Source organism: Pleurodeles waltl, chromosome 10, assembly GCF_031143425.1.
Source record: "Pleurodeles waltl isolate 20211129_DDA chromosome 10, aPleWal1.hap1.20221129, whole genome shotgun sequence".
In the NCBI taxonomy this organism is placed as follows: Eukaryota; Metazoa; Chordata; class Amphibia; order Caudata; family Salamandridae; genus Pleurodeles; species Pleurodeles waltl.
Window position 1 is genome coordinate 8,219,719 of NC_090449.1, and position 27,487 is coordinate 8,247,205.

The following is a 27,487-nucleotide window of genomic DNA, read 5'->3' on the forward strand; positions in this document are numbered from 1 at the left end:
GATGCCGCTCTTGAACGCGATGAGTCGCTCGGTATGGAGACCACTGGAGATGGTGTGGCCTTGTCTGGCATGGGGCGATGTTCTACTCCCTGCGGGACAGGTAAAACCTGTGTCGACGTCGACGGCTGTGTCGACGTCGAAGGGCGCCCCACCGGTTGCTCTTGCCTCGACGTAGAGTGCCTCGACGTAGAGTACCTCGACGTCGAACGGCGATCTTTGGACCTCGACCTGCTCGCCGTCGTGTGCCTCGACGTGGAGCGGTGGGAGGCCGACAGCGGATGTCTCTCATGCCGTCGTGGCGATTTCGACGTTGTGTCTCTTGACGTTAGAGGGTGCACAGCCTTTGGCGGCGACCAGGCACACCAGCGATGGCTCGACGTCGATCGGCGGGCTGCCGTCGACGGAGACCTGCCCCTGCGATGGTGTTCCCTCGACGCCGTCTCCTTCGACGTCGGGTGTGTCGCCGTCGACTGTGATCTATGCCGGTGAGACGGTGGTAGCGACGACGTCGACGGGGAACAAACAGGTACTTTCCTACCTGCTGACGTCGACCTAGCCATTCTCTCCTGAGAATGGCCTGTTGGTTGTCTGGGAAGTGAAGAGGACGATGTTTTCTGCCTCTCATGAAGCCCATGTAGCCTGATCTTTTCTCTGTCCTTCAGAGTCCTCTTTGACATATTCTTGCAGTGCTTACAAGTGTCAGGGCAGTGACTCTGAGGCAGGCACACAATACACAGAGAGTGTGGGTCTGACTGGGCCTTCTTCCTCCCACAAGAGGGGCATTTGACAAAAAGTGAAGGCATTTTTCTGTCAGGAAAAAACTGCCAAGCTCAGACAAAGATGTTATCTGTCGAATGAAAAAACGCTTTTTTAAAGGATTTTTCTGAGAAAAACTCAGAAAAACTGAGAGCTCAATGCTCCAGGATCCTCTCAGAAGAAGCCGGAAAAAAGAACTGACCTAACTGTGAACCAACCGTCACCTTTCCTTCACCCCTGAGGCATGGTGGGATACTGGAGGTGCTCAGGGTCTTAAAGGCACGGTGCCAACATTTTTATGATTCTCCTGTGTTAACCTGCATGCAGCCTATTGGCTAAGAATGATCCATTGGTTTTTCCATGTAGTTTTTTCTCTTTAGTGTTTACTGCTGCTTACTTCCCTAAGCCCAGTTTTAAGGGTTTGGGTAGATATTTATTCTCTAGTGTGATTTCATAATATGAAAAAGAAAAAAAGAAAAAAACTTCATAGAAATAAAGCATTTTTAGCCTGTTTATGATTATAGCCTGCATTGCTGTTTTTACACATGATAATATATGTGTATTTTATATATGCTCCAACTCTGGCTACTCACGGTCTCGCAGTCGCCGGGGAGTCCTCCCTGAAGTGTTGTTTCTCCATAAGTCGAGCCGGGGGCGTCGGGTGCAGAGTAGCAAGTCTCACGCTTCCGGTGGGAAACACAGTTGATTTAAAGTTGCTCCTTTGAAACAAAGTTGAAGTCTTGGGTGAACAGGGCTGCTGTCCTCAGGAGTTTCTTGGTCCTTCTAGAGCAGGGCAGTGCTCTGAGGATTCAGAGGTCGCTGGTCCCTGGGGAAAGCGTCGCTGGAGCAGTGTCTTTAGAAGTGGGGAGACAGGCCAGTAGAGCTGGGGCCAAAGCAGTTGGTGTCTCCGTCTTCTCTGCAGGGTTTTTCAGCTTAGCAGTCCTCGTCTTAGGTTGCAGGAATCTGAGTTCCTAGGTTCTGGGGAGCCCCTAAATACGGAATTTAGGGGTGTGTTTAGGTCTGGGAGAGCAGTAGCCAATGGCTACTAGCCCTGAGGGTGGCTACACCCTCTTTGTGCCTCCTCCCAAGGAGAGGGGGGGTCACATTCCTATCCCTATTGGGGGAATCCTCCATCTGCAAGATGGAGGATTTCTAAAAGTCAGTCACCTCAGCTCAGGTTGCCTTAGGGGCTGTCCTGATTGGCCAGTGACTCCTCCTTGTTTTTCTCATCATCTCCTCTGGCCTTGCCGCCAAAAGTGGGGCCGTGGCCGGAGGGGGCGGACAACTCCACTAGCTGGAATGCCCTAGGGTGCTGTAACAAAGGGGGTGAGCCTTTGAGGCTCACCGCCAGGTGTTACAGTTCCTGCAAGGGAGAGGTGATAAGCATCTCCACCCAGTACAGGCTTTGTTACTAGCCACAGAGTGACAAAGGCACTCTCCCCATGTGGCCAGCAACATGTCTCGAGTGTGGCAGGCTGCTAAAACCAGTCAGCCTACACAGGTAGTTGGTTAAGGTTTCAGGGGGCACCTCTAAGGTGCCCTCTGGGGTGTATGTTACAATAAAATGTACACTGGCATCAGTGTGCATTTATTGTGCTGAGAAGTTTGATACCAAACTTCCCAGTTTTCAGTGTAGCCATTATGGTGCTGTGGAGTTCGTGTTTGACAGACTCCCAGACCATATACTCTTATGGCTACCCTGCACTTACAATGACCAAGGTTTTGCTTAGACACTGTAGGGGCACAGTGCTCATGCACTGGTGCCCTAACCTATGGTATAGTGCACCAGGCCTTAGGGCTGTAAGGCCTGCTAGAGGGGTGACTTATCTATACTGCATAGGCAGTGTGAGGTTGGCATGGCACCCTGAGGGGAGTGCCATGTCGACTTACTCGTTTTGTCCTCACCAGCACACACAAGCTGGCAAGCAGTGTGTCTGTGCTGAGTGAGGGGTCCCCAGGGTGGCATAAGATAAGCTGCAGCCCTTAGAGACCTTCCCTGGCATCAGGGCCCTTGGTACCAGGGGTACCAGTTACAAGGGACTTACCTGGATGCCAGGGTGTGCCAATTGTGAAAACAAAAGTACAGGTTAGGGAAAGAACACTGGTGCTGGGGCCTGGTTAGCAGGCCTCAGCACACTTTCAGATCAAAACTTAGCATCAGCAAAGGCAAAGGCAAAGGCAAAAAGTCAGGGGGTAACCATGCCAAGGGGGCATTTCCTTACAATCATCCTCAAAAGGCTCGGTGTGCATGGTTACGTTGTGGTATAAAGCCGCTCCAGCCAGAACCTGAGTGTACTCTGTGCTATCTTCTGGTGGTGATGGTTTGGAAGGATAACAGTCTGGGCTATTATCGGAAATGGGATCTGGATCATACAGATCCCATGGGTCGACATTGTCGTGTTGTGAATCTGCAGAGTGTACTGGAGACTGTGCAGATGTAGGAGTAGTAGGTTGAGAGACAGTCAGGTGAGAATGAGAAGGAGACTGATGAGGTGAAAATTGTGGAGGTGGAGTTTTTTGCTTAGGCCTTGGCACTTTAGCTGGTAGCTGACCAGTGTCCAATTGTCCTTGAAAGGCTAGCTTCCTCTTAGTCTTCAGGGGGGGTGCAGTTAGAATCTTGCCAGTGTCTTTATGAATATTAATTCTGGCCTGCTTATTTATCAATTTCCTCCATTTGTGTGAGTTCCTCTGAAAATCTATGGCTTTAAGTTCTTTGGAAGTCCATGCTCCTCTGTGTTGATGGCTCTTTTCGGCTCCGAAGCCGGTTTTCTCAGGATCAAAAGTCCAGGAATGGATGTAGGCCTCTGCTCCGAAAGGGATTCGAGGCTTCGACTCAATGGGTTGGAGTTTGCCTGTTTCGGAGCCTGTGCTTCGACTTGAGGCCGAAGGCTTCGGTGGCGTAGCCTCTCTCAGTGCCGAAGTTGTTGCTTGGTCACCAGAAGTCTTTTTGCGGGAGGAGCCATGGCCTTCTGGCAGTGGCGCTCCCGAGGCCTTGTGTTTGGGGTTAGATTGGACAGGGGCAGGCGTATTCACGTGCTGTCCTGCCGTGACCAGTCTGTCCTCCTCAGACTCTGAATCGGACCCTTGGATGGAGACTGCGGTGTGCATAATCTCCTCTTCGTCGAGACGTTCGGTGCTTCTCGATGCCATTTCCAACCTTTGCGCTCTTCTGTCTCGTAGAGCCTTCTTCGAGCGGAAGGATCTGCAGGCCTCATAAGTATCCTCTCGATGGTCTAGAGATAGACACAGATTACAGACGAGATGTTGGTCAGTATATGGGAACTTGCCGTGGCACAGAGGACAAAAGTGAAATGGGGACCCTTCCACGCGTTTGTCCCGACCAGGCCAGAGATGGGCGCGGGTGCCCGGAAGGGCGAGATAAGAAGTTGGATCCACTGGTACCGAAGTGTCGATGAGAGATGGTACACGATCAAAACAATACCGCTGAATTTGAGTTTTTAGGACTTTTCCGACTCAAACTTCCGGAGCGAAAAGAAACACGTCCGAACCCGATGGCGGAAAGAAAACACTCTAAGATGGAGTCGATGCCCATGCACAATGGAGCCGATGAGGAGGAGTCACTCAGTCATGTGACCCAAAAACACTTCTTCGAAGAAAAACAACTTGTAACACTCCGAGCCCAACACTAAATGGCAGGACTATGCATAGCATGGCTATCTGTAGCTACACATGCCATCAAACAATGCACCTTGCCTTAGGGCTGAAAGGCCTGCTGTAGGGGTGACTTACAAATATTACAGGCAGAGTTTTGGGACATGGCACACAATTGTGCACCTTGTTGTATTTTCACGTTTCAGCTCCTTATCATACAGCATGCAGTGGCAGTTTATATGAGTTTGGTGCTTGGTCCCTAGAGTGGCACAAGTTATGCTACAGCTCTTAAGGACCCTCTTTAGTACACAGGACCTAGGTACCAGAGGTACCACTTATTACTTACAAAGGTGCTAAAGGCCTGGTCACTTCAGGATCAAGTGACCAGCTGTCTTGTTTTTGGGAACAGAACACTGGGACCTGGTTAGCAGGAACCCAGAACACTGCAAAGTTGCATCAAATACCAGGCAAAAAGCGGAGGCCCTACTTAAAAAAAAAAAAAAAGTTTCCTACAGGACCTGCAGTGGGATCAGCCTCAAGAGCAGGAACAGGTTTGCACTTTCAATTTAGGGCGGAAGCAGGAGTTGCAAATCTTCTTTTCAATGTTGTGACGTACATCTTTAACGTTCCCGGATTATCTTCAGGTGCATAAGGGCATATTCCTCACACAACTTGGAGTCAGGACCTAAGCTCAAAAACCATAGGCACACTTCGAGCAGGTCCAACACCGACATCTGTTTCCAACAGTCATGGCATTGTTCTAACAATTAACTCTTATGTGGGTTCTATTATCATTACCAGGCACGTTCATGTTCGCAATAGAAAAGCCATCCTTCAAATGGCTCCAGTTCCTGATCCACTGATTTGAGGGGTCACTCGATTTCCAAATAACCAGACTACACTCAAAGGGTGCAGAAACAGAGGAAGACTTGTGTCAGTGAAGAGACTATTGTGAGATCTCAATGTAAAATATAGCCTTATCTTGCCAGTGAAACTGAGGGTCCAGTTTAGGGGGGCTAATATACTCTGGGAGAGAGCTTGAGGGCCTTGGCTTCGCACCTTCCCAGATGATTGGCCACTTATGTAGCACGGCTACTATGAGTGGAGTAGGCCTACAGCCACTCTTGAGCAAAGGGATGAATCAGGGTTTGCAAACCTAGTCTTGTTTGGGATGCTGGGGACAGGTGTAGGAAAGTGCCATATTTCTGGCATAGTTGCCCCCATTTTTTGTCTGATGTCAGTGAGCTTGGACTGTAGTTCACTGGGATCCAGCTAACCAGGATCCCAGTGACAGTGCTCTCTCCTCTAAATCTAGTTGTTTATTACATTCTACACCAACAATTGGCATACTGGTGGCACCCCTGTAAGTCCCAAGTATATGGTACCTGCAGACCCAGGGAACTGGTGCACCAGGGGTCCCTTATGGGCTGCAGCATTTATTATGTCACCGATAGGAGCCCATGCAAACTGTGACTGCAGGCCTGCCATTGCAGCCTGTGTGAAAGGGTGCAAGAACCCTTTCATTGTCAAACATTAACCCTGCACTTACACATTATAAGTCACTTCTGGTAGGCCCTTCAGCCCAAGGGTAGGGTGCATGTCTAAGTATGAGGGTACCCCTGCACACCCCAGGCCAATTCTTGGAGAACAGGGAAGCCATCTTAAGGTATGTATTGGACACTGGTCAACACGAGTGGTCCAACTACATAATGCGTACTCCAAACCTAGGCATGTTTGTTTCAAACATGTTAGAATCATGCAACTACACAGATTCCAGTGTTAGTTGCACTGTAGCATGTACTCTGAGGGTTCCTTAGGGCATCCTCCAGTTCTAACTGTGAAGCCTTACAGGGTCCATCTGCCACCCAGCACTGCTGCTTTCCCCAGACACTGCTCTGCCCTCCTGCTGATGAACCACACTCAAGCCGGAGGAGCAGAACAAAGGATTTCCTCCAAGAGAGGTGTGACCACCTCTCCCTCTGAACTAGTTGTCTAAGGGCTGGGGTGAGGTGGGGTGGCCTCTGAGCACCACCAGACTGCTTTGAAGGGCATATTTGGGGTTCTCCTTGCATAATCCAGTTTCTACAAGTTCAGGAACCCCCGGTCCCTGTCTGGCATGAAACTGCACAAAGGACAGGGGAGTACACAAAACCAGCCCAGCTCATCCACTAGGGAGGTGCCCAGAGCTCTGCCAGGTGGCAACTTGATTCTGCCATCTTGAAAACAAGATAGGCAGAGGCCCGTGGGAGCATTTGGTTGGTTATGCCACATAGGTAACAGCTCTAACCCCCCACCCCAAAAGGTAGGTCACTGCAGAGTGTGACCAATCCAGTTTTAGAGTTATTTAAGGGCTACCTCATGGATGTGCCCTTAGATTTGTTGAGCAAGACTCTACAAATAGCTCTCTGCAAGACATCTTCTGCCCCTGGCCTCTGGGGTGTTGTAGGTCATCAACTGGAATCTAAAAGGTCTGCTTCTGGTGGGAAGTCTCTCACTGCAACATTGTTTCTCTGGATCCTGCATGAGTTATGCAACATCCAATGCTGTGCACATCCTCAAGGATCACAAGGACTCAGTTTGCACCAGAAAGCAAGAAGGAATCTCTTGGAGTGAAGGAGTCACTCCCCTGCATCTCCAGGCACCCCAAGGGATTGTCAACCGGTTGGTGGGGTCTGTCGTCTCTGGACATCCGAAGATCCTGCAGCACAGGTGGGGAGTCTGTGGCCTCCTCTGTGCCCTGTTCATCTTCTATCCAAGTTGGGAGACTGAAGGCCCTTGCTCCTGCCACTGGACTGGGTATCCCGTGCACCGTGACTATTGTATTTGCCAAGGCTTGGTGACTCTTCCTTCGTGAGATCTTCAGCCTCCAAGTAGTACGGGTCCCCAGCAGTCCACTAACCGAAGATCAGCTACTGTTGTGCAACTGCTGCGACGTTGGACTTCTGTTGGTCCAATGTGTTTTGGACACCTATGGTGTTACACCTTATCCTAGGTCCAGGTAAACCCCAATTAGTGTTAGTGTCTAGACAGCTTGGGCTCTCTAAGGTAGCAGTGGTGAGCAACCAAGAGTTATCTACAAGGCATGTGAAGCACTTGCAATACCACAGTAGTCACACTATAACTTATCACACATAAAATGAACCACAGTGTTGCAAAAATAAAGGTACTTTACTATAGGCACACCAAACTAGACTACCATTGCTTTACCTCCCTCTGGACGAATGAAAACAAAATACACAGGTAAGTACTCAGGAAAAGCATAAATTAGCAAGCGCCCTATTGGGGGGGGGGGGGGGGGGGGGGGGGAAGAACGGGGACAAACCATATACTAAAAAAATGGAATTGGAAAGGGTGTCCCCCCCACGAGAGTGCATGGAGCAGTTAGACAAGGGTGGGGGAGAGTGGAACCCCAAAAGAGAAGGTGCTGAAAGGTAGCTTATCCAGTCTGTAATAGGCTAACAGGGGAACGCCGCAGATGGAGAATGCAGAAGCAGGACTGGAAGAGTGGAACCCAAGGGCAGATTCCAGGTGAGGAGGACCTGCGAAAGAAGGGGACAGAGTCCAGTCCACGCACGTGTGGATAGGTGGGAAGTAGCCAATGCCTACCCTTCTGCAGCTGAAGATCCGGATTGACGGTGCTGAAGTCTAAGCTGAGGGGTCCACCAGCAGCAGGAGTCCAAAAAGTCGCCTACGAGCTGTCCCTTACACGTCACCGGATTGCAGATAGATAAGAGGTCAGGAGGATCAACAAGCACAGGAAGGGGAGCTGTTCGAGGTTTCAAGGAGCTGTGGAGGACAAGCAAGGTCCAGGGGACTCAACCCTTATGGGGAGTCCGGGCTGATCCTCAGGATGCAGAGGAGCCAGCAAAAGCACTCTCAGCCCCCCACAAAGGACCCACTGGCAGCAGGCACAGTAAGTGGCAGTGAGGCCCAGACAGCACACCTGAATAGGAGTCCCACGTTGCTGGAGCAGCAGAGGGGAGCCTATCTTTGCAGCAGTAGAGTGCTGGGGCTACCTGGAGCCAGAAGATAGCTTAGAGCAGGAGTCAAAAAGTCTTGACTGCTACAACATTCGCGGTGCAGAGGTATTCTGCACTGGAGGAAGAGGCAAGGGATCACCGTCTCCCAAGTCAGGCAGAAGGCAAAGAGGGTCCAGAGGACCCCCTCAGAACACCACTGTGTTGAAGAATCTTCCAAATCCAGAGGACAGTTGATCTCAGCAGCCAGATGTAGTTCCCTTACGTGACTGCAGATGCAGGGGAGTGACGACTCCACTCCAAAGGAGATTACTTCTTGATTATTTGGTGCAGCTGAAGTCTTGCAGACCCCAGAGGATGCACAGCTGTGGAAATGTTGCAAAGTGCTGACAGGTACCACAGAAAGAATGTTGCAAGGAAAGGTCATTTCGCGAGGAAGTCCCTAAACAGCCCAAAAGGGAGCTTGGTCACTTTGCAAGGTGACCACCTATCAGAGGGATGTCACTCTGCCCATCTTGATTTCAAGACGGCAGATTCAAGTGGCCACCTGGAGGAGTTCTGGGCACCATCGCTGGGGAGGGGGACAGGGGAGTGATCACTCCCATTTCCTTTGTGCAGTTTTGTGCCAGAGCAGGGACCGGAGGCTGTGAATCTGCAGCAACTAATGCCACGAACAGATGTACACTGGGTAAGTGACATTTTCCGTTCGATGGCATGTGTAGCTGCAGATACACATGCTGTGCATAGACTAGTAAGCAGATATCTCCCCAAAAGCGGTGGTTCAGCCTGTAGGAGTTGAAGTAGTTTGAAATAATGTTCTTAGTACAGCTTGACCTACTGTTGCTTGTTGAGCAGTTAACACATCCACACAGTAGTGCTTGGTAAATGTATGAGGCGTAGACCATGTTCCTGCTTTACATATTTCGATCATTGGAATATTTCCTAGAAAGGCCATGGTAGCACCTTTCTTTCTGGTTGAGTGTGCCTTTGGTGTAATAGGTAGTTCTCTTTTAGCTTTAAGATAGCAGGTTTGAATGCATTTAACTATCCATCTAGCAATGCCTTGTTTTGAAATTGGATTTCCTGTATGAGGTTTTTGAAAGGCAATAAATAGTTGTTTTGTCTTTCGAATTAGTTTTGTTCTGTCAATGTAGTACATTAGCGCTCTTTTGATGTCTAATGTATGTAGTGCTCTTTCAGCTACAGAATCTGGCTGTGGGAAGAACACTGGTAATTCTACCGTTTGATTCAAGTGGAACGGTGAGATTACTTTTGGTAAAAATTTAGGATTTGTTCGTAGAACAACTTTATTTTTGTGTATTTGAATAAATGGTTCTTGAATGGTAAACGCTTGAATTTCACTCACTCTTCTTAGAGATGTGATGGCAATTAAAAATGCAACTTTCCACGTTAAGTATTGCATTTCACAAGAGTGCATGGGCTCAAAAGGTGGACCCATGAGTCGTGTTAAGACAATGTTGAGGTTCCATGAAGGAACTGGTGGCGTTCTTGGTGGTATAATTCTCTTTAGGCCTTCCATAAACGCTTTTATGACTGGTATCCTAAATAATGAAGTTGAGTGCGTAATTTGCAGGTAAGCTGAAATTGCAGTAAGATGTATTTTTATGGAAGAGAAAGCTAGTTTTGCTTTTTGCAAATGTAGTAAGTATCCTACTATATCTTTTGTAGATGCGTGTAAGAATTGAATTTGATTATTATGGCAGTAATAAACAAATCTTTTCCACTTATTTGCATAGCAGTGTCTAGTGGTAGGTTCCCTAGCTTGTCTTATGACCTCCATACATTCTTGTGTGAGGTGTAAGTGTCCGAATTCTAGGATTTCAGGAGCCAAATTGCTAGATTCAGCGATGCTGGATTTGGATGCCTGATCTGTTGTTTGTGTTGTGTTAACAGATATGGTCTGTTTGGTAGTTTGACATGAGGTACTACTGACAGGTCTAGTAGTGTTGTGTACCAAGGTTGCCTTGCCCATGTTGGTGCTATTAGTATGAGTTTGAGTTTGTTTTGACTCAACTTGTTTACTAGATATGGAAGGAGTGGGAGAGGGGGAACAGCGTACGCAAATATCCCTGACCAGTTCATCCATAGCGCATTGCCCTGAGACTGATGTTGTGGGTACCTGGATGCGAAGTTTTGGCATTTTGAGTTTTCCTTTGTTGCAAATAGATCTATTTGTTGTGTTCCCCAAATTTGGAAGTAAGTGTTCAGTATTTGGGGGTGAATCTCCCATTCGTGGATCTGTTGGTGATCCCGTGAGAGATTGTCTGCTAACTGATTCTGAATTCCTGGAATAAATTGTGCTATTAGGCGAATGTGGTTGTGAATCGCCCAATGCCATATTTTCTGTGTTAGGAGACAACTGTGTTGAGTGTGTCCCTCCTTGTTTGTTTAGGTAATACATTGTTGTCATGTTGTCTGTTTTGACAAGAATGTATTTGTGGGTTATCATGGGTTGAAATGCTTTCAGCGCTAGAAATACCGCTAACAGTTCTAGGAGATTTATGTGAAACTGTTTTTGCTGTATGTTCCATTGTCCTTGGACGCTGTGTTGATTGAGGTGTGCTCCCCATCCTGTCATGGAAGCATCCGTTATCACTTATTGTGGCACTGGGTCTTGGAAAGGCCGCCCTTGGTTTAAGTTTATACTATTCCACCATTGAAGCGAGATGTATGTTTGGCGGTCTATCAACACCAGATCTAGAAGCTGACCCTGTGCTTGTGACCATTGTGATGCTATGCCGCATGTGTAACCTTGCATTTGGGACAATGGCTATGCATGAGGACATCATGCCTAGTAGTTTCATTATTATTTTGACTTGTACTCTTTGTTTTGGATACAAGGCCTGTACTACATTGTGAAATGTTTGTACTCTTTGTGGACTTGGAGTAGCAATCCCTTTTGCTGTGTTGATTGTTGCTCCTAAGTATTGCTGTGTTTGACACGGCTGCAGGTGTGACTTTGCGTAGTTGACTGAGAAACCTAGTTTGTGTAGGATTTCTATGACATATTTTGTGTGTTTTGAACACCGTTTTAGCGTATTGGTTTTGATTAACCAATCGTCTAGGTATGGGAACACATGTATTTGCTGCCTTCTGATATGTGCAGCTACTACTGCTAGGCATTTTGTAAAAACTCTTGGCGCAGTTGTTATTCCGAATGGCAACACTTTGAATTGGTAATGTATCCCTTGGAATACAAACCTTAGGTACTTTGTGTGAAGGATGTATTGGTATATGGAAATATGCATCCTTTAGGTCTAGTGTTGTCATGTAGTCTTGTTTGAGCAGTGGAATTACGTCTTGTAGAGTAACCATGTGAAAGTGGTCTGATTTGATGTAGGTATTTAATGTTCTGAGATCTAGTATCGGTCTCAGGCTCTTGTCTTTTTTGGGTATCAGGAAGTACAGTGAGTAAACTCCTGTGTTTAATTGTTCTTTTGGTACTAATTCTATTGCTTCTTTCTGTAGCAATGCCTGAACTTCTAGTCCTAGAAGATCTATATGTTTTGACATATTGTGTGTTTTCGGTGGGACGTTTGGAGGGAATTTGAGAAATTCTATGCAATAACCATGCTGGATAATTGCTAAGACCCAAGTGTCTGTTGTTATTTCCTCCCAATGTGTGTAAAACTTGGTTAGTCTCCCCCCCACAGGTGTTGTGTTGGGGATTTGTGACCTTGAAGTCACTGTTTGTTTTGAGGAGTTTTGGGACTTTGGAACTTTCCTCTTTCTTTGAAACTGTCCTCCTCTATATTGTCCTCAAAAACCTCCCCGCTGATACTGGCGCTGGTAAGTGGGCTTTGTTTGTGAGGTTGTGGCTTCTGTGGTTTGCCCTCGAAACCCCCCTCGAAATTGTGTTTTTCGAAATGTGCCTCTGCTCTGCGGGGGGTAGAGTGCGCCCATGGCTTTGGCCGTGTCAGTGTCTTTTTAAAGTTTTTCTATTGCAGTGTCCACCTCCGGCCCAAACAACTGCTGTCCGTTGAATGACATTCATCCTGATGTACGCAGCCATGCATGCCTCCTTATTGTTACTGCTGTGTTGACAGTTCTAGCAGCTGTGTCTGCAGCATCCATTGCTGATCGAATTTGATTATTGGAGATATTTTGTCCCTCTTCTACCACTTGCTTCGTTCTTTTTTGGAACTCCTTTGCTAAGTGTTCAATAAGGTGTTGCATCTCGTCCCAATGGGCCCTATCATATCTGGCTAGCAAAGCTTGCGAATTTGCAATACGCCACTGGTTTGCTGCCTGTGCCGCCACCCTTTTGCCTGCTGCGTCGAATTTTCTACTCTCTTTATCTGGAGGTGGCGCGTCTCCTGAAGTATGAGAGTTGGCTCTTTTGCGCGCTGCTCTGACTACAACAGAGTCTGGTGATAGCTGTTCTGTGATGTACACTGGGTCTGTTGGTGGCGGTTTATATTTTTTATCTACTCTTGGAGTAATGGCTCTCCCTTTGACAGGCTCCTCAAACACTGTTTGGAGTGTTTTAGCATTCCGGGCAACATCGGCAGACTTTGATAGTGACTGTGCGTAGACAGTGTATTAAAAAGGAAGTCGTCTTCAATGGGTTCTGAGTGAAGGCTGACATTGTGAAATGCTGCTGCCCTTGATACCACTTGAATGTAGCCTGTACTATCCTCTGGTGGCGAGGGTCTCGCTGGATAGCATTGAGGACTATTATCTGACACTGGTGCGTCGTAAAGGTCCCATGCGTCAGGGTCATCTTGACTCATCCCCGTATGTGTTGGGGATTGCATCATTGGAGGAGTGGCTACCGGTGATAGTTGTGGAGAGTGATGTGGGGATGGTGGTGGTGTTACTTGTTTAGCCACTTTTGCTTGTGGCTGTTTGTCCTGGTCTTGGAAGGCAAGTTTTCGTTTCATTCTGATTGGAGGAAGAGTGCTGATCTTCCCTGTATCTTTCTGAATAAAGAGCCGCCTTTGTGTGTGATCTGGCTCTATTGTCTCTAAATCTTGTTCAAATCTGTGTGTCTTCATTTGTGAGGACAGTCCTTGTTCCTCTGAATAGGAACTAATTTTCAGTTCGGAGGCCGGATGTTTCGGTACCGAAACCTTTTCGGCTGCTTTTTTCGGCTCAGACGAAATCTCTTTTGCTTTCGGCGTAGTGCCCTCTCGGTGCCCACCCATTTCGGTGCCGCTGTCTCGATGCCAAATCTTTTCGGAGCCACTCTCTCGGGCCAGAGATTGCTGCGTGCCTGTATCTCGACCGGAGTCGGATGACTTAGACACCAGCTTGCCCTTTTTCAGTGCCGATGGACGGTCACCTATTTTTCGGGTTAAGCCATGGCCTGTTGGCGGTGGCGTCCCCTGGGCTTTGGCAGTCTTTTCGTGAGTTTTTTGTTTCGACGTCTTACTCACGGTTTTCGGCATTTCTTCGGGATCGATCTCCTCAGAGTCCGAATCCTGGATGGAGAATGTTTCTTCCTCCTCCTCGAAACGCCCTTGTCCTGTCGGCGCCGACCCCATTTGCAGTCTTCTTGCTCTTCGGTCCCTGAGTGTCTTCCTGGACCGAAACGCTCGACAGGCCTCACAAGTATCCTCCTTGTGTTCTGGTGACAAACACAAGTTACAGACCAGGTGTTGATCTGTATATGGATACTTGTTATGGCATTTTGGACAGAAGCGGAATGGGGTCCGTTCCATCAGCCTTGAAGAGACACGTGGCCGGGCCGACCAGGCCCCGACGGGGATCGAAAAAACCCCAAAGGGCCACCGGAGCTCTTCTTAATTCGGTGTCGATCTGTTGTAACTAACCCGATACCGAACGCAAACAATACCGACGATTTATCCGAGATTCTAACTAACTTTCCGACCCGAAACACGGAGCGAAAAGGAACACGTCCGAACCTGATGGCGGAAAAAAAACAATCTAAGATGGAGTCGACGCCCATGCGCAACGGAGTCGAAATGGGAGGAGTCCCTCGGTCTCGTGACTCGAAAAGACTTCTTCGAAGAAAAACTTGTAACACTCCGAGCCCAACACCAGATGGCGGGATGTGCACAGCATGTGTATCTGCAGCTACACATGCCATCGAACATATACATTTACACACACACATATAAATATATATATACATTTACACACAAACATATTTACACATACATATATCTATTAATACATAGCCAGACAATAATTGCACATTTGTAAGAAGCAATTGTACATCAAATTAAACATACATTCAAAGAGGCTCACCTTTATGAAATAGATGACACAGGACAGCCTCTCCTACGACGGAGTCGGTTCTTTGTGTCGATTCCAAACAGTAACGCTTTGCGCAAGAATGTCTAGTCTTCCACGCTGCAGCTTAACATTTTGTCTAAGCATCGTTTGATCTCCAGTGTGTGGAGAGTCCTTTCGGCCACAGTTGATGGATTTGGAAAGAAATTTCTCAATATCACTGGTTTGTTTAGGTAAAAAGATAAAGGCACTTTAGGAATGTATCTTGGATTTGTTCTGAGAAGAACAAAGTCGTCTGAGAAAGTGAGGTAGTGTTCCTTGGTGGTAAAGGCCTGTATGTCACGGACTCTCCTAGTGGACGTAAGTGCAAGAATGGTTGCCACCTTCCATGTGAAATACCTTCAGATCTGCTATCTGTATGGGCTAGAACGCAGCTTTCATTAATTGCGGAAGGACCATGTTTAGATGCCATTGAGGAGGAGGGGGTCGCAAAGGAGGAAAAGTGAAAAACAGACCTTTCATAAATTGTTTTATGAGCCTGGATGACCCAAGGGAGGGTGCATTTGCAGAGCATCTGCATGAGAATATAGCTGCCAGGCATCTCCGAGCCCCGTTTTAGATAGAGCAGGGAGGTCCGATATAATTTGCTCTGGTAGAACATTTAACGGATGTATATTATTTTGTTGGCACCAGATACAAAACCTTCTCCATTTGAGCTTGTAAGTCTTGTTTGTACTGTCAGCTCGCGCTCTGGACAAAAATACTTTGCATTCTTCGTCAATGTTCATGCCCTGGAACTCAGGAGCCATGCGTGCAATTGGAGAGGCTGGTTCTGGATGAAATATCTGACCTTGTCTCTTAGTTAGGTTGTGCTTGCTGGGAAGTCGTAAGGGATTGGCAACCAACAGGAGAATGAGCTATGTGTACCAATACTGTCTGGGCCAATTGGGTGCTACGAGTAGGATCTTGCAACCCTCCGATTTCATTTTCTTGAGAAGTCTAGGGATCAATGGGAAGGGGGAAAAAAGCATATGCAAAGATCCCAGACCATCCCATCGAAAGAGCATTCCCCCACGACCCTGGCAGTGGTAATTGACTGGCGTAAAACTGGCATTTGGTGTTCTCACTGGTGGCAAAGAGATCGAAAGTTGGCCATCCCCAGCTTTGAAAGATCTTGTCTACTTCCTTCTGATTGAGATCCCATTCATGACAACTGTTGTCCGTCCTGCTGAAAGAGTCCGCCAGGGCGTTGTTGATGCGTGGAATGTGTTCCGCTCTCAGAGAAATCTTGTGAAGTGAGCCATTCCCAGAGAGATTGTGCTTCTCTTGAGACGCACAAAGATTGTGTTCCTCCCAGTTTGTTAACATAGTACATGCTCGTTGTGTTGTCTGTAGAGCTCAACACTGAGGATCCTGAAATCCGAGGGAGGAACGCATTTAGAGTAAGAGATATCGCTTTTAACTCCAAAAAGTTTATGTGCATTTTCTTCTGAGAGTCAGACCACTTTCCCTGAATGTACGTCTTGCAAATGACCTCCCCAGCCTTCCAGTGAAGCATCTTCTGTTATAATGAAATCTGGCATTAGAGTTAGGAAGCTCAATCCCGAGATATATGGCTGGTTTGGGACCACCACCGAAGGGTCTCCACCATCTTTGGTGTAATATTGATTAAGTCTTCAAAGGATACTAGGGATTGGGTCCATTGCAGTTGCAATTCCTCCTGTAACGGTCCCATTCTTGGTCTTGCTAGATGGACCAAGGTGATTGATGAGGAATTAATTCCTAAAAGCGACTTCAATATTCGCACTTAAACAGACTTTCTTTCTGAGATCATGGTAGCCATGTTGGCCTGCCTGAGTTGCCTTCCCATTGAGAGATAAGCCTTTTCTTTTGACTGTCAAGTAGATGATTTTTGGTAGTTTACCGTTAGACCTAGGTTGTGAAATAATGCTAGGCTGGTGTTGGTGGCCTTGGACGCCAGCTGTGAAGTTGGTTCCTTTATCAGCCAGTCGTCCAAATATGGAAGAGTTGAAAGCCCTCATTGCGGAGAGTGGCTGCAATCGGCGCAAGACATTTTGTGAAGATTCTTGGTGCCTACTTTAATATGAACTGGAGAACCCTGAATTGGTAAAGGGCACTGGCCGCAGTGAAGCGGAGGCATTTGCGATGCTTTGCAGGTATGGGAGGTGGAAATGGGCATCCTGGAGATCCAACAATGTCATGTAATCTCCGGTGTGGTGAAGGATATCCGTAAGTGTGATCATACGGAAGGATTGTTTCCTTAGAAATTTGTTTAATTGTCTGAGGTCTAGGATCGGTCTCCATTCCCCTGACTTCTTTATTATGAGAAAAACACGAGAATAGAATCCTAGTCCCCTCTGGTGTACAGGGACCTCTCATCGCACCCCTGGAGAGCATTTGGAATGCTTCTTGTTTTAGCAAGTGAAGATTAAGTGGATGTGATTTCCCAGGAGGGTGGTTCAATACAAATTCTAGCGTATGATTGTGAGCCACTATATCCAGCACCCATTTGTCTGATGCTATCTTTTCCCAATTCGGTTGATTATTGGAGATGTTCACCCCCACTGGATGGAATTGTGGGACCCCCACTGGATGGAATTGTGGGAAACATTGAACTGCAGCCGGTAGTTGATGAGGATCATTGTTTACGGGGTTAGCCCCGGGCTTGTGAGGTCTGTTTTCTTCCACCTTGCCTGATGTAGTTGTCAGTAGATGGATGTCTAAGACTGTTGCTAAGATGGCCTGTACTGTGACTGTTGGTACTGTCTATGGTAGGGACCTCGAAACAAGAAACCTCTACGTCCCCGAAAGGGCTGCTTCTTGTACTTTAGGGTACCCAGAGAACAACCAGTCTCAGTATCAGTCGTGATGGCTAGTAGCGTGTCATCTGTGTGTTTGCTGAAAATAGTTGCGCCATCATAGGCCATTTCTAATATTCTGGACTGCACTTCGGGTCTAAAAGAGGTTACTTTTAACCATCCTCGGTGTCGCAAAACCGCTGCTTCCGCCAGCGGTTGGAAGCCCGTGGAGGCTGTGTCCAGGGCGCAGTAGATTATCTCTACCAAAATACGCTCTCCCTCCTGCAGTATCTTACGCGCCTCAGGCTGTTTGTCTTCCAGGATGAGCTCAATGAGAGCATTCATGTCAGACCACATTGGACGGTCATAGCGACCTAAGATAGCCAGGGTCTCGGCAGCATGCACAGTAATAGCGGACATGGATGAGAACCTCTTGCCCACTTTGTCCAGGCGTCTGCCTTCCTTGTCTGGCGGGGTAGAAATAGGCGTAGATGGATTCTTAGAACATCTTTGGGCAGCCCGAGTTGACAATCTGTTTTTGGGTGCCCTGTCAAACAGGCTGGAGAGTCATGTGTAGCCTCGTATTTTTAATCCAGCTGCGGTTGGACGGGTGGAAATGTAGCTGGATTTTCCATAATTTTTAGACCTTTACTCCAAATAATATCTGAGATGCGGATTGTCCTCACGGACTTTACCTGTACTTTAAAATCATGGAGGAAGCATTCTGAATGCGAGACAGATGTTGGTAAACGGAAACGTATAGCATTAAATTATGGAAACCTCCTATATCCTCTGGTGGAGAATCTGACGGATGAGGAGGTGGCGGCGATGGTGTAAGAGCTAAATACTACTCCCTTTCATCATTAGGATGTTGGGGAGTAAGAATCTCTCCATTTTCCCTTCTATCTTCTGAGGAGGAAACGTACTCTCTGGGGGGAGGGGCTATTGCTGACATAGGTGTGAGCCTGGGTGTTGCCGGAGGCGGAGGCATAATCCTCAGTGTAGCCGGGGAGGAGGGTTGTTGCGGCTGTGTCTCAGCTGCAGTTGGAAATCTCCTTTTATAATCTTGTAACATGGATTGAAAGTCCTAAATTAGGGAGGCATGCATTTGTACTTTGTCTCTCGGCTGATGCAATGGCTCATAGTAACGTCTTTGATGCGGATAATAAGGCTGGTACTGTTGCTCGTACTCATCATCCTCTTGGTATTTGACATGTAACTGGGATGGGCTGTGTGTTTCACCAAATGGCCCTTCATCCTCAGACTCCTCCCAGTCTAGCCGGTGAGTAGGCAGTAAGGTTGTCACCTTACTAGGTGATGTATCCGTGGGATATACGCCAGATCTAGAAAGTGTCGGAATCTTCACCGTTGCCTGAAGATCAGGAGATCCAGAAGAAATGGTTATCACGTTGTCTTGGCTGGAAGGAACAAGTCCTGTCGATGATGGTATTGCCAACGGTGTTATTGAAGGCGAAGACAATGGTCTCATCGACTGTTGTCGTTGCTCTCTTTGACGGTGTCGCCGCCAACAGTCTCATCGACGGTGCCCTCGTCGAGTGAACTGTTTGTCGACGAGCCTCTCACCGACCAAGGCTTTTCTGGAGGAGATTTCATTGACAGCTCAAACGATTAATGTCCCTTCTTCACTGATTCAGACTGATGGAATTGGAGCTTTTAAATCAGATGTTGTCGTAGTCGACAAGGGTCTCGTCGACGAGATGTTGAAGGCTGTTAACCGTGCTAACAATTGTCACTATCGTCAACGGTAGTGTCGTTGTCGACTTGATTTTAAGCGGAACCTTTTTAGAGGTAGATGGTTCTGAGGAAGGAGAACGGTGGTGGATGAGGTTGAACCTTCTAAGGTTTTGGCAACGTCTTTATGATGCATTTTGAGGTGTTTTCTGCCTTCCCCAGGACAGAAAATCTAGACCTTTTATGAGGCCTTGTTTCTCAATCACTCTACTTACCTGAAGTACAGGATTTTGCCTGTAACCATCTTAGAAGTCTTCCTTCTTGGTCTCTCAGGGTTTTAGCAGAGAAGGTGCAGCATATTTTGCAGTCTTTTACCTGATGTTTAGGATGCAGGCAGTATAGACAGTCCTAATGTGGATCATCCACATTTTGCCTTTTCTTGCCACAGGTATTACAAGGACGAAAAAGGCCTTTCTTGGAAGTTATCAGACATCTTCTGAAGTAAAAAGTTGTTTTAACAGGAAAAAACTGAGCACACGTGCGGTAGAAAATCTGAGGGAATGAGCCTATTTTGGGAATATTCTAGAGGGTGCTGGCGCCTGATTGGTCATAAGTCAAGTTTGGTTCTTTTTATTTTACAAAAGGACATGGATAGGCTATATGTTTGAATTTCCTACCATTATAGCCTATGGTTATTCTTAATTACTGCTTTTTTAGGATACCGTGGTACTCCCACTTCTACTAGGATGATTCAAGCATGTGAATTTATTAAAGATCCAATACTTGATATACTCCAGTTATGAATTTTCAATGCCAATAGCTCTAACTCAAGAAAATGTAAGCCCATTGCATTGCAAATGGGTATTCAATTTGATTTGCTATTGTGCTATCTTCTACATTTTGATTTACAGAAAATACGGAAAGTGACGCCTCTATATGATTATTTGGATAGCTACGTTTCTGATTTAAAGGTGCTCTAGGTTGCCACAGGTGAGCACAGATAGCTTGCATTGAATTAAAATCTGCAGCAGAGCAGTTTGAAGACTAATGGGCCAAGGCAGCTCAGAAAATTAGTGTACCTAATCGTGTTAACCTCAAAGATAGTACATGTCCACTCACCACATTAAGTATGTAGTCCATCAGGGGGATGGGGATTCTCTCCTCGTTGCCTACAATTCTGCAGAAAAGAAATAAATGGACAGTTTAGGCCTTCCCAACAGTACAGGATCAAAACAAAAGGCTTCTCTTTACAGTTTCATCAACAAAAGCAAACGAAGCACAATTCCCATCAGGTAAGGTCACCGGGGGAGCAGAGCTCGTGGACTAGGTAAAGCGTGTGTTGTACAAAAAGTTGTGCTGAACAGCAGCTAAACAGCTTGAGTTATTCTTTAATCTTAAGTGATGGGGAATTAGGCTCTCTTAAACCAATGACTTTCCACTGCCAAAACAGGACGCAAATTCAGTATGGGGTGCCTTAGTGTTATTGGATGCGTCCTATTCCACACATCTACAGCCCACTATGGCACATGCATACTTTGAAGAATTTTAACACGCTAGGTCCGCTAAATACCTGTGGTCAATTAGTTATCCTTGGGGTCTGAGAATTTCAGCATCTTCAGTTTGCTAGCACCATGTGCATCTATCTGGGGCATACACTGATTCAACTGAACTGGCTGTGATCACAACTAGAAACAATCTGGACCATCATGTACTGTTGAAAGATATTCACTTGACAAACCCAAAGCTAACACTAGATAGTATCTTTCAGAATCACCCTAATCATTTACCTCAGACACTATCAATCTAACGTCATACTATCATTAAATTAAGACTGTCCACCTTGCGTACAAAAATTATTTCCCTGCTCAAATACTCAAAGGCACCATTTTACGTTCCTCTCCACAATACATCCTACTGAACAAGACCTCAATCTGTGGTACTACCACTATCAATGTACAACTGCTGACACCTATTTAATCCAACTACCAACTTGACTCGCTACTACCTTTCAAATCCTCTAAATCCTTGGCAAAAGCACTCAGCCACTTACATGAGCTATCCGATACATTTAATTTCAATAAACATTCAATCTGACTCAACATACTCAATCCGCCTTCACATCTGTGGTACTGTAGGGACTGCTATTCAGTGGTTCACCACGTACCTCTCATTTGTCTTAATGTATTGTATTCAGCACATGGCCACCACTCTATGGGTCGTCAAACAAGTACCAATACTTTACAGCCTACAATTCTCTTCATAATTTCCGTCCTGGAGGCAATAGCCTCCCTCAGCTTCTCCTGTCACCAAGTAGATAAGCATTGAGTATTTTACCTCCAGATCATTCTTAAATTTAATATCCAAATATCTATCACTGCATTGCTGTGTACTATCACTTTCTTAGATCCAGAAAAATAGAAAACAATTTCTTCCTCACTTTATTTCACAGTAAGTACGTAGCCACATCTGCCCCCACCAGAAAACTAGGAGTGCTTGTAAATTCTCATTTGAGAATGGCAGAAGCGAATGCCACAGCTGATTCAACATTAGAACAAAACAGTTCTATTTCCTACTATCTAAAAAAAATAAAAAAAACTATTGAATGTTCTTGTCATTACCTAGGACAAAAAGATTACCTCTAATCCTACCTAGCACTCCTCAAGGTGAGCACCAACATACACATATGAACAAGCTATTTACTTTGGTAATGCTCTTTGTAGTGGATACACCAACAGTGTGTTCCGCACCTTTAAAATATTGGCAGGTACAAGAACGCATCTGGAGAATTTTTCCAGCAACTACCCCACACGCCAGTAAGAGTGGTATGGCTCTGCAGTGACTTCATACCATCCTAAAAGTGATGGAGCGGCGCCACATAAGCCACACCTCTGAACTGACATCTGTGTAGGAGAAAACTTTTCTTTTGGCAGGGTTACCCCCATTTTGTCTCTGCGGTTTGTGTTTTGACTGAGTTCACTGGGATCCTGCTAACTAGGACCAAAGTGACTGCTCTCTCTCCCCCTAAATTTAGTTGCTTGGGACTTAGCATACCCCACAATTGGCATACTGGTGCCCCATGTAAGTCCCTAGTATACAGTACCTAAGTGCTCAGGGCATTGGGGCGCCAGAGGTTCCCCCTGAGCTGCAGCATGTATTATGCCACCCATGGGAGCCAATGTAAAATGGATCTATAGGCCTACCATTGCAGCCTGCGTGAAAAGGTGCATGCACCCTGTAAGGAAATGCCTCCTTGGCATGGTTACCCCCTGACTTTTTGCCTTTGCTGATGCTATGTTTTGAATTGAAAGTGTGCTGAGGACTGCTAACCAGGCCCCAGCACCAGTGTTCTTTCCCTAACCTGTACTTTTGTAGCCACAATTGGCACACCCTGGCATCCAGATAAGTCCCTTGTAAATGGTACCCCTGGTACCAAGGGCCCTGATGCCAAGGAAGGTCTCTAAGGGCTGCAGCATGTCTTATGCCACCCTGGAGACCCCTCACTCAGCAGAGACACTGCTTGCCAGCTTGTGTGTGCTGGTGAGAACAAAACGAGTAAGTCGACATGGCACTCCCCTCAGGGTGCCATGCCAGCCTCTCACTGCCTATGCAGGTGTAGATAAGTCACCCCTCTAGCAGGCCTTACAGCCCTTAGACAGGGTGCACTATACCATAGGTGAGGGCACCAGTGCATGAGCACTGTGCCCCTACAGTGTCTAAACAAAACCTTAGACATTGTAAGTGCAGGGTAGCCATAAGAGTATATGGTCTGGGAGTCTGTTTTACACGAACTCCACAGCACCATAATGGCTACACTGAAAACTGGGAAGTTTGGTATCAAACTTCTCAGCACAATAAATGCACACTGATGCCAATGTACATTTTATTGTAAAATACACCCCAGAGGGCACCTTAGAGGTGCCCCCTGTAACCTTAACCGACTATCTGTGTAGGCTGACTGGTTCCAGCAGCCTGCCACAACCGAGACATGTTGCTGGCCCCATGGGGAGAGTGCCTTTGTCACTCTGAGGCCAGTAACAAAGCCTGCACTGGGTGGAGATGCTAACACCTCCCCCAGGCAGGAGCTGTCACACCTGGCGGTGAGCCTCAAAGGCTCACCCCTTTGTGCCAGCACCGCAGGACACTCCAGCTAGTGGAGTTGCCCGCCCCCTCCGGCCACGGCCCCCACTTTTGGCGGCAAAGCCGGAGAAAATAATGAGACTAACAAGGAGGAGTCACTGGCCAGTCAGGACAGCCCCTAAGGTGTCCTGAGCTGTGGTGACTAACTTTTAGAAACCCTCCATCATGCAGATGGAGGATTCCCCAATAGGATTAGGGATGTGACCCCCTCCCCTTGGGAGGAGGCACAAAGAGGGTGTACCCACCCTCAGGGCTAGTAGCCATTGGCTACTAACCCCCCAGACCTAAACACGCCCTTAAATTTAGTATTTAAGGGCTTCCCTGAACCTAAAACTTTAGATTCCTGAAACTACAAGAAGACGACGACTGCTGAGCTGAAAAAAACCCTGCAGAGGAAGAACAGAAGACACCAACTGCTTTGGCCCCAGACTTACCGGCCTGTCTCCTGCCTTCCAAAGAAACCTGCTCCAGCGACGCTTTCCAAGGGACCAGCGACCTCTGAATCCTCCGAGGACTGCCCTGCTCCAAGAAAGACAAGAAACTCCTGAGGACAGCGGCACTGCTCCAAAAGAACTGCAACTTTGTTTCAAGGAGCAGATTTAAAGACCCCTGCAACTCCCCGCAAGAAGCGTGAGACTTGCAACACTGCACCCGGCGACCCCGACTCGACTGGTGGAGAACCAACACCTCAGGGAGGACCCTCCGGCGACTCCGAGTCCGTGAGTAACCAAAGTTGTCCCCCCTGAGCCCCCACAGCGACGCCTGCAGAGGGAATCCCGAGGCTCCCCCTGACCGCGACTGCCTGAACTCTCTTTCCCGACGGCTGGAAAAGACCCTGCACCCGCAGCCCCCAGCACCTAAAGGAACGGAACTCCTGTGCAGGAGTGACCCCCAGGAGGCCCTCTCCCTTGCCCAGGTGGTGGCTACCCCGAGGAGCCCCCCCCTTGCCTGCCTGCAACGCTGAAGAGATCCCTTGATCTCTCATTGAAAACCATTGTAAACCCGACGCGTGTTTACACACTGCACCCGGCCGCCCCCGCGCTGCTGAGGGTGTACCTTTTGTGCTGACTTGTGTCCCCCCCGGTGCCCTACAAAACCCCCCTGGTCTGCCCTCCGAAGACGCGGGTACTTACCTGCTGGCAGACTGGAACCGGGGCACCCCCTTCTCTCCATTGAAGCCTGTGTGTTTTGGGCACCTCTTTGACCTCTGCACCTGACCGGCCCTGAGCTGCTGGTGTGGTAACTTTGGGGTTGCTCTGAACCCCCAACGGTGGGCTACCTTGGACCCAAAACTGAAACCTGTAAGTGACTTACTTACCTGTGAAACCTAACAATACTTTACCTCCCCCAGGAACTGTGAAAATTGCACTAAGTGTCCACTTTTAAAACAGCTTATTGTGTTTTATGTAAAAAGTATATATGCTACTGCAATTATTCAAAGTTCCTAAAGTACTTACCTGCAATACCTTTCAAATGAGATATTACATGTAGAATTTGAACCTGTGGTTCTTAAAATAAACTAAGAAAAGATATTTTTCTATAACAAAACCTATTGGCTGGATTTGTCTCCGAGTGTGTGTTCCTCATTTATTGCCTGTGTGTATGTACAACAAATGCTTAACACTACTCCTTTGATAAGCCTACTGCTCGACCACACTACCACAAAATAGAGCATTAGTATTATCTCTTTTGCCACTATCTTACCTCTAAGGGGAACCCTTGGACTCTGTGCATGCTATTCCTTACTTTGAAATAGCACATATAGAGCCAACTTCCTACACACCCTATCACTACAGATTACTGCACCAGGTCACTATAAGTCACCCCTATCGCAGACCCTCCTAGCTCAGAGGGCAGGGCACAAGTACTTTTGTGAGAGGGCACCCTTGCATGAGCAGATGTGCCCCTGCGAACTCCAGCTCTGTTTTCCTGGACATCATAAGTGCGGAGAAGCCATTTTACCTGTAAACTGGACACAGGTCACTTACCTGTGTCCAGCTACATTATGGTAACACCAAACATGGGTACGCCTACCTCCCACTTGGCATGGTTACCCCCTGACTTTTTGCCTTTGCTGATGCTAACTTTTGATTCAAAGTGTGCTGGGACTCTGCTAACCAGGCCCCAGCGTTCTTTCCCTAAACTGTACCTTTGTCTCCACAATTGGCACAGCCCTGGCACTCAGGTAAGTCACTTGTAACTGGTACTCCTGGCACCAAGGGCCCTGATCCCAGGGAAGGCCTCTAAGGGCTGCAGCATGTCTTATGCCCCCTAGGGACCCCTCACTCAGCACATACACACTGCTTGCCAGCTTGTGTGTGCTGGTGGGGAGAAAAAGACTAAGTCGACATGGCACGCCCCTCAGGGTGCCATGCCAACCTCACTCTGCAGCATAGGAAAGTCACCCCTCTACCAGGCCTTACAGCCCTAAGGCAGGGTGCACTATACCACAGGTGAGGACATATGTGCATGAGCACTACGCCCCTTACAGTGTCTAAGCAAAACCTTAGACATTGTAAGTGCAGGGTAGCCATAAGAGTATATGGTCTGGGAGTCTGTCAAACACAAACTCCACATTTCCATAATGGCTACACTGAAATCTGGGAAGTTTAGCATCAAACTTCTCAGCACATAAAATGCACACTGATGCCAGTGTGCAATTTATTTTAACATGCAACCCGGAAGGCATCTTAGAGATGCCCCCTGAATATCAACCCAACTTCTAGTGTGGGGCTGACCAGTTTCTGCCAGCCTGCCACAACCAGATGAGGTGCTGGCCACATGGGGAGAGTGCCTTTGTCACTCTGTGGCCAGGAACAAAGCATGCACTGGGTGGAGGTGCTTCACACCTCCCCCTGCAGGAACTGTAACACCTGGTGGTGAGCCTCAAAGGCTCACCCCCTTTGTTACAGCGCCCCAGGGCATCCCAGCTAGTGGAGATGCCCCCACTTTTGGCCACAAGGCTGGATGAGATAATTAGAAAAACAAGGAGGAGTCACCCACCAGTCAGGGCAGCCCCTAAGGTGTCCTGAGCTGAGGTGACCCCTGCCTTTAGAAATCCTCCATCTTAGTTTTGGAGGATTCCCCCAATAGGATTAGGGATGTGTGCCCCCTCCACCCCCCCAGGGAGGAGGTACAAAGAGGGTGTAGCCACACTTCAGGACAGTAGCCATTGGCTACCGCCCTCCCAGACCTAAATACACCATATTTAGGGGCACCCCAGAACCCAGGAAATCAGATTCCTGCACCCTGAACTAAAGAAGAAAGACTGCTGACCTGCAAGCCTGCAGAGACGACGGACGACGACAACTGCTTTGGCAACAGCTCTACCGGCCTGTTTCCAGAGTCGAAAACCTGTAACCAGCGATGCTTCCAACAGGGACCAGCGACGTCTGAAGCCTCAGAGGACTGTCCTGATACCCAGGACCAAGAAACTACCTTGAGCAGCGGCTCTGCTCAAGAACAGCAACATCTTTGCAACAAAGAAGCAACTTTCAAAGAACTCACTCTTCCTGCCAGTAGCGTGAGACTTCACACGCTGTACCCGACGCCCCCAGCTTGAGATCCAGAGAACCAACACCACAGGGAGGACTCCCCGGCGACTGCGACCCCGTGAGTAGCCCGAGACGACCCCCTTGGACCTCCTCAGTGACACCTGCAGAGAGCATCCAGAGGCCGCCCCATGACCGCGCTGCCTGTAACAAGGGACCAGACGTCTGGACCAAGCACTGCACCTGCAGCCCCCAGGACCTGAACCTCAGTGCAAGAGTGGCCCCCAGGCAACCCTCTACCTAGCCCAAGTGGTGGCTGTCCCGAGAAGCCCCCCCCTGCGCCTGCCTGCACCACGAGTGTCCCCCCGGGTCCCTCCATTGTTTCCAATTTAAAACCCAACGCCTGATTTGCACACTGCACCCGGCTGCCCCTGTGCCGCTGAGGGTGTGTTTTGTGTGCCTACTTGTGTCTCCCCCCCCCCCCCCTCCCCTCCCCTCCCCCCAAAATGCTCTTTGGTTGCTTCCAGTCTTATGCAATCCTTTTCCAAAGTTTAGCTGTGAGTTTGGGGACAAACTAGGTACTTACCTCTTCTCTCCTGGTCACTGGAGGGCACTCTGCTACTTACCTTTAGAGTACCTAGTTCCTCCAGTTCCCCTCTAAGATTCCACTTCCTTGGGTGAGGGACTGCCTTTCGCATTACACTTAGTATATGGTGTGGTCTCTCCCTAGGGCCTTCTCTATTTTCTACTGTGTTACTATTTGCTATTGCTTTCTATGCTAATC

At 47.8% G+C, this 27,487-nt stretch overlaps 1 protein-coding gene across 10 annotated transcripts in view; it reads right to left on the reverse strand.

The window, feature by feature from the left end:
* Positions 1-27,487, reverse strand: part of HUWE1 (HECT, UBA and WWE domain containing E3 ubiquitin protein ligase 1) — a 1,403,674-nt gene that overhangs the window by 1,116,237 nt on the left and 259,950 nt on the right. For all 10 annotated transcript variants that reach the window (XM_069209338.1, XM_069209335.1, XM_069209339.1 and 7 more), the window contains one exon: positions 20,195-20,252. In XM_069209338.1, coding sequence (XP_069065439.1) covers positions 20,195-20,252 — 58 coding nt within the window. The remainder of the gene's footprint in view (positions 1-20,194; positions 20,253-27,487) is intronic.